The sequence below is a fragment of the Brassica oleracea genome, chromosome C4, assembly GCF_000695525.1.
Source record: "Brassica oleracea var. oleracea cultivar TO1000 chromosome C4, BOL, whole genome shotgun sequence".
Taxonomy (NCBI): Eukaryota; Viridiplantae; Streptophyta; class Magnoliopsida; order Brassicales; family Brassicaceae; genus Brassica; species Brassica oleracea.
Window position 1 is genome coordinate 28,784,367 of NC_027751.1, and position 7,656 is coordinate 28,792,022.

At 29.8% G+C, this 7,656-nt stretch overlaps 1 protein-coding gene across 1 annotated transcript in view; it reads left to right on the plus strand.

Annotated features, from left to right (window-relative positions):
* The window catches only part of LOC106338581 (uncharacterized mitochondrial protein AtMg00810-like), a 3,026-nt gene extending 1,021 nt beyond the window's left edge, over positions 1–2,005 (plus strand). The window contains exons 3-4 of the mRNA XM_013777525.1: positions 29–196; positions 1,949–2,005. Coding sequence (XP_013632979.1) covers positions 29–196; positions 1,949–2,005 — 225 coding nt within the window. The remainder of the gene's footprint in view (positions 1–28; positions 197–1,948) is intronic.
* Positions 2,006–7,656: the final 5,651 nt, after the last annotated feature.

The following is a 7,656-nucleotide window of genomic DNA, read 5'->3' on the forward strand; positions in this document are numbered from 1 at the left end:
GCCAATCACGATGCATTGTGATAACCAGGCTGCTATACACATTGCTAGCAACTCAGTCTTCCATGTAAAGACCAAACATATAGAGGTAGACTGCCACAAAGTGAGACAAGCTGTGGAGCAGAAGATCATATTGTCGTGCTACACAAGGAGTGAAGATCAACTAGCTGATATCTTCACCAAGGCAGCAAGCACTAAGGTATGTGAGTCCATTCATCCAAGATTGAGACTCATAGACCTATCATGTCAATGATCTCTCATTCATGAAGTGTTCTACTCTTTTTCCTTGACTTGGGTTTTCTCCCAAAGGGTTTTACCTAGTTGAGTTTTTAATGAGGGAATACTTCATGGCTTCCAAGCTTGACTTGTTCCACATGATCAAGCTTGAGGGGGAGTGTTGACATGAAGCAGAATTAAGCTGCTAGATTTGAGAATTAAACTGCCAGACTTGAAAACACTTATAAGCTTTTATAAGGTTTTATAAGGATCACCAGATTTGAGTAAAGCACCAGACTTTAGTATAGAATCAGAAGCACCAGACTTGAGAAGCAAAGAAAAAGAAGAAGAGAGAAAGTGACCGTTGAAGATCATTTTTAAACAATCAATATTTTATTGTATTATGTACTGATACAACTTGATCTTTAAATTCTTGTATTCAAATCCACAATTAAAGAATTAAGGGAATATAGTTTCTCTGAGATCTATTTTCTCTCTCTCTTTGTTCTTCAATGTTCTTCGTCTAAATCTTTTTATCCTCACATTCTTTCACATAAGAGATCTGAATCAAGCTGTAGTTGCCGGTTACTGTAGTAATAATCACGGAAACGTTCAGGAACTCTAAGAATAATGTGGATGTTATATGATGCTCTGTACAGAGGTGTCAGATCAAACTTTAAAACAGAATCTTGTTTTTAAGTCTTCAACATTTAACACAAAGGTTCAGTGATTGAACACAGATCTTTGAAATTTTAATAGCTTCAGTCACTTGCAAGATCACTCTTTAGCTCTTCAGCATCAACAAGCACACCACGGAGCTCATCAATAGCGACAATGAATTCTTCGTAGTGGGCCTTGCAAAGATCCTCAAATTTAGCTTTTTTCTTCCTCGCTACATTATTCAGGTTCAGGCCTCCCCATCTCAAAAAGCATGCCTAACAAGAGGACCCACATCATCCCCGTTTCCAATCAATGTTGCAAGAACTAAATCCTCCCATGTATCTCCATTCTCTCTAACAATCCTTCTCTTTGGTTTGGCCTCCATCTATATGACAGAATAAATGTTAACCACTCAATCAAATGCAGCAAATGTTACTCCATGAATGATGATGGCATGATGCTACAATATTGTCTTCAAGTCCATTTGATGTAGTAACTACTCAAGAAGAAATTGTAGGAGTATAAACAAATAGGATTTAAATAGACTAAATCAAGAGTGCATACACCATTCTAACAAGCATATCAATCAGGAATTCATCAAACAAATAGCAGTAATGTGAAACCATCTCCAAGAACCTAATGTTTGACATCTAATGTGAAAAAATCATTCTGATGATCAAGCGTGAACCTTTAGGCATAGAAACTGTAACCATCTAAAACACACAAAACAACATCATCTAGAGAAATTGCGAGAGAACGAAACAGGATAAGAGATTCAACTCTTGAAGTCTCCCAGTGAAGGAGATAGGTACTTGAGTTACTATCTAAGAAGTCTCTCCCAGTGAAGGAGATAGGTACTTGAGTTACTACTATCCAAGTCACAGATTTGGACCAAGCCATCTTTTTACCCTCAAAAGAGAAAACATAACTCATTTAATACCTTCGGGCTTCTTTAAAGCCCAAGATAGCGGATTTATTTGGATTAAATTCGATATATTCCTCAAACCCAAATTCAATACCATGGCTAAGATGTTCTTTAATCAAAATCTGTAATAAAAGATTGGCTTATAATCAGATGGAATGGATTATTGAACTGGTTGGTAATGAGAGGTTTGTGGCTGAGGTTCCTTAGGATTAGAGGAGGTTACAAGAGAGATCTTGAGCTACTTGTAGTAGAAGCAACCTTATGTGTGCTGTTTCTGATGATTATTTAATGAATATGGGCTTATATTGAGTTACTTGTTCTAGTTTCGGATGACAAAGGAAAAACAAGGTAGTGACTATCTATTCAAAAAACTAAATCAGAAAGAGCCCGTACTCGGGAGTTCGAATCTCACAAATGTTAAAACAAGTAGCTTGCCTATCATTTTATCTTTTTAATAAAAAAATATACTAACATAGGCTTCAAATGGAGAACGCAGATCACAAAATGCAGATCAAACCAATAATGCAGATCAAACCGATAATGAAGATCAAATGCAGATCAACATGATTATACATAATAAATGTTTTGAAAACCGGACCGAACATTGATTCGGCATGGTAATTGAGTCAATTGTTGGACGGGTCTAACCGGTTCAACCAAGATCTTTCTTTTATTTTTAATTAATTAAAACATAAATTTATAATTATATAATTAATTTTTATACTTTCCACCAGTATTATAATCATAAAATATTATAATTATGTAACTATCGTAAACTAATGTGGATTTATAACAATTTTTTTATTTTATATCTTTAATTTTTGAAAAATCGGATTTTGATATTGAACCGGTTCACCGGGTTTTATGAGTTTTACCGGTTTTTACGAGATTTGACGGTTTAATTCAAATTTGGTTTTTAGAGCAACCCGGAACACGAAGATGGATGAGTCACGGTTTGACCGGCCGGTCCGGTCCGGTTCTCAAACACTGTACAAAACAATTGTAGTTTTATTTATGAAATAAAACTTACTAAATTATCATATTTTATTAAATGTTAGAAAATAATTATTTAAATTAAATATTTTAACCAAATATAAAAATTCTTATTTATAAATAATGAAATTTAAATTACCAAACATCATAGATATATTCATTAGAATAAGTTTTACAAAATATTAGAAAATAAAAATTTATAAACAAGTATTAATTATTTTAATTATACTACTTATTAACAAGAATAAAAATAAAATATACTATAATATATATGTTTTCTATCATTGTAAATATTATATATGATTTTTAGTGAAGCAAATAAAATAGATAATACTAAAATAATATGTATATCTAGTTATTGCAAACATATAATATGTATAAAAATATGAATATGTTGAATATATATATATATATATATATATATATATTTATTTATTTATGTAAATGTTTTATACAATTAGTTATATTCTATAAAATAAATTCGTTTTAAAATAATTTTTTTGAAAAACGAAAATATTAAATTTTGCTTTTAAATATTTAGTTATTTAGTTTCAAAGTGAATAACATGAATTAATAAAGTAGGCTATCTATTAATAATTAATAGCCAAAATAAGTAAATTTATATTATTGGTCTGCAAATGTACAGTCTTTTTTCTCCTTATTTGCAGATCAAAAAATTTATGTATAATTTAAATATGCATGCAGATTTTTTATTTTTTAATCATTTATTTTTGATCTGCAAAAATGTGTTAAATGGCAAAAAAAATTGCAATCCAATCTGCATAAAAAATAGCCTGCATTTACTCTGCATTTGGCATGCGTTACATTCAAAGCCATAATATCTACTTCAATTATATGAAAGATATGAAAGCTCGACAAGATTGCCCAAATGATTGGACATTTTCTTTTCAATATTATTGGACACTTATGAGAGTCATATAGATGTTTATGTTAGTCCTAGATATTTATGTTTTTCCATGGATTCTTTGACCAAACCACCTTTTGTGCAGTAGTAAAGAAATTGATGTTACAGCCACGAAATGGACAAACTGGTTTCCATAATACATTTTTGTGAAGGATGGAGATTTTACTTTTTGAGGTGTTTTCTTAACTCACGCATGCATCTTTCAACTCGATAATCTCATAACCTTTACGTTACATGTCAATATCTCAATACATCCATTAGATATTTCTATCAAACTCGTGGATAATTCCAACATGATCAGAACTAAAGTTGACGATCCATATCCCACACCCCGATTGTAAAGAGCTTAATAATGGATCAGAGTTTGAGACTTGATTTCTCTAATTTCTAAAAAGAGCGGTCGTTAAATGTGTATATACCACTAGACGTTTTTATGTTTTCTCAAAATCTTCTAAATGAAAATATTAGGGTACTGGAAACGAGATGATATACTACAGCTTGTTATGGGCAGAAACAAATATCAACGATCTAACATATCTTCGATTCCTTTTCATCTAAAATTAAAGGATAATATTATATTATATTATAAAAAGATGGAGAAAAAGCTCGAGAACATACATTTTTCTATAATTTGGGAAGGTGTTTGCTAGCGAAACGCTACACATAAAATTGCAAAGGTATCAATACTATTAAAATGGACGAGTTTTAATAAATCTGCTTAAAAAAGTTGTTTGGATCCTTTCATTAACTAATTATTTAGACAAACAATATGTTACTTTAAATTTCTCTAACAATCATTTAGTAAGATTTTATTTATTGGACCCATATCGTTTTGCAAACGAAAAGATTATGCCATATATATACGACCATATAAATTTGGTTCACGAAAATATAATATCACGTACACTTTATTATATTCTTCTTTAAATAAGTCTCATTAACTTTATAATAAAGATAAGTTTAAAAATTATATATTATGTTAATTTTATTTTATTGATAAATAACAATTATTATTTAAGATAAGTTTAAAATTATCAAAAACCGAACAAATCTTTTTTTTACTGCTCAACAAAAAACCTACAAATCTATTCTATTAAATTAGCCAAAAACCTCTCAAATAAATTTTAAGTTTCACCAACTGAACAAATGTAACTTTTATAAAATGCACAAAAATATAATGAAAGGTTAGATTTGGGCATTCGGGTCTTCGGGTCAAATATAAATCGGTTTCTTTCAGGTCCAAGTTCTTTGGGTCTTGGGCATTTATATCCAACTAGGTATTTGAATTATTATTTTTTTGTCCAGATCTGTTCATTTTAGTACTAGGTCAGTTTGAGTCAATAATTCAAGTATTTGTAAAATTTACTATGTAATTTTGCTACGTAATGAGTCTAGCTCGGTTCGAGTATTTAAAACAAAAAGATCTAAAAAATCCGAAAAGCCAAAAAAATCAAAACACAAAAATACCCAAAATCAAACAAATACCAGAAATAACTAAATATCTAAAAAGACCAAAATCTTATATGAGAACCAAATATATCCAATATTTTAAATATATTTTTAGAATTTGAAATTTTACCCAAAACCTGAAACTATAACAGAAAACGCGAATCCAAAATTTACTATAATATTTTTATACTGAGAACATATATGAATTACTCAAATATACAAAATATGAACAAAACATTCTAGGTACTTTGGGTACCCGGAGTCCAACAGAGACCCGTAGATCCAAAAAAATCTAATAGGTACTTTTTCCCAATCCCGAACCTCAACCTGTATTTCGTATTGGTTTGGTTCGTTTATCAAATTTAGGTAAATTTTTCATACTTAAGAAAGAGTTACATAAGAGTGTATATAAAAAATCTCGAATAAACTTATTCATAAGTTATATAATTTTAAACAAATTTCTGTATTCGATATAATACGAATTTATAACATAATAATACACAATATACTCAAAATATTATCTCATATCCAACTTCGTATATAACTCATAAAATCTGTATTTTCGATGCGCGGATCAAAATCTAGTAAGTTGTCATATGTCTTGTTATCGTCAGAAAAGAGAAAAGGAGCACATACGACGAGACAAGTAGGGTGCATAGTTGCTTTGATTGAAAAATAAAATTAGAAATGAAAACTTTTGATGATATAAAGGTTTATGAATATATTATCTATGATTAATCTACGTGCATTGTATTTGTATGTATCAGTCAAACTTCACTATTTACAAAGCTATTCTCTTTTTGAACACTTTTGAAAAAACAATATACTTGTTTCCTTTTACTTTTCATTAATTATATTTATTTAAAGTTATAATCTCGTTTTACCTTAATCTTTGACCATCAATTCATCAACAGTTTGGGTTATGATATTTTGAACAGTGTCCTAATCGAATTATTTGGTATGTTTAATCATTACCATTTACAAGACTGATAGCTCTTTGTTGGTTTATTTTATACCTGATACCCAACAAAAATGAACTAACAAAATCGGATTGTAAGTTTAATATAGTTTCATTTCCGTTTCAATGTTTAGAAAATGAACTAACAGAATAAAAAAATGGAATATGTAAACGAAACTTATAACTATTTTTTTCTATTGAAATGATGTTTCTTAGAATGGATAGAAAAGTTCAAGTTGAAGCATACTTAATACGATTCATATATCCGGCTTACTCAAATAATTATAATTTAGACAGCTGAATGTAATAGTTCAGAAAAAAAAAACACATGTCCTGTAATTAGGCATGGGTTTTCGGTATCCTACTCAGGTTCGATCAGATTAATCTGGATTTTTGGATTTTTTGTATTATGTTCATAAATCCAATCTAAATTTTAGCAGTTGGTTGGATGATCAGTTCATTTTTCCGAGATGGTTCAGATCAGTTAGAGCATCTCCAATGTAATATTCCTTTTTTTTTTTAAAATGGAGTAAAAATAAATATGGTTAAAAAATGTTTCAACCTAATTCTATTTCTCACTCCATAATGAAGTGATAAACAAACAAAAAATAGATTACTCCATTTATAGAGTAAACTCTATTTTGGAGTTGAATTGGAGCATTGTTTACTCAATAATCACTTTTACTTCATTTTAAAGAAAAAAATGGAGTGAGGTTGGAGATGCCCTTATAACTAATGCCTTTATAACTAATAGTATATGAAACTGCCAAAAAAACTTTTTGAAGATTAAATAAATTGATCAAAATTATTCAAAATAGATAAATTATTATAAAAATTTAACTGACAATTAATTGAACTACCTAGACTAAATTAAAAGTATACCAAAAAACTAAGTAAATTTTTTTCCTAAAATATCTAAATTATTTCAACATATGTAAAAATTAGTTAATAAATTTAACTAATTTCGGATATTTTTTATTCCTAATTCAAATTTTGGTTCGGTAAAGTACCTAGTTCTTAGATCTGTTCTTATATTTTTTTTATAATAGTTCGGATTGGAATTTTAGTTTTTTGTTTTGGGTTTCACTACAAGAAAACGTGCCCATAACAACGAACATTTACGACGAAAATATTTCGTCGTAAATTTACATGGTCTTTACAACGAAATTACGAGGAATCTAACTTTCGTCGTAAACGCCATGTAAATTTACGACGAACTGATTTCGTCGTAAACTCCATGTAAGTTTACGACGAATGTACGTGGAATGAGAAATACGTCGTAATCGAAAAAAAATCCGAAAAAAAAATCAGAAAAAAAAAATTTCAAAAAAAAATCTAAGAAAAAAATGGCCGGTGGCGGTAGTATTTATGAGTTACGGAGTTGAATGTATTTGCACAAAGATTCCGACGGGAGGGCGACGAACGTATTTCTGAGCGGGCTAGAGACATTCATGCACCAGGCGGGCTGTACACCGATCACACAGGAAAGCGGTAAGATGTTCTGCCCCTGTCGGAAATGCAAGAATTCAAAAT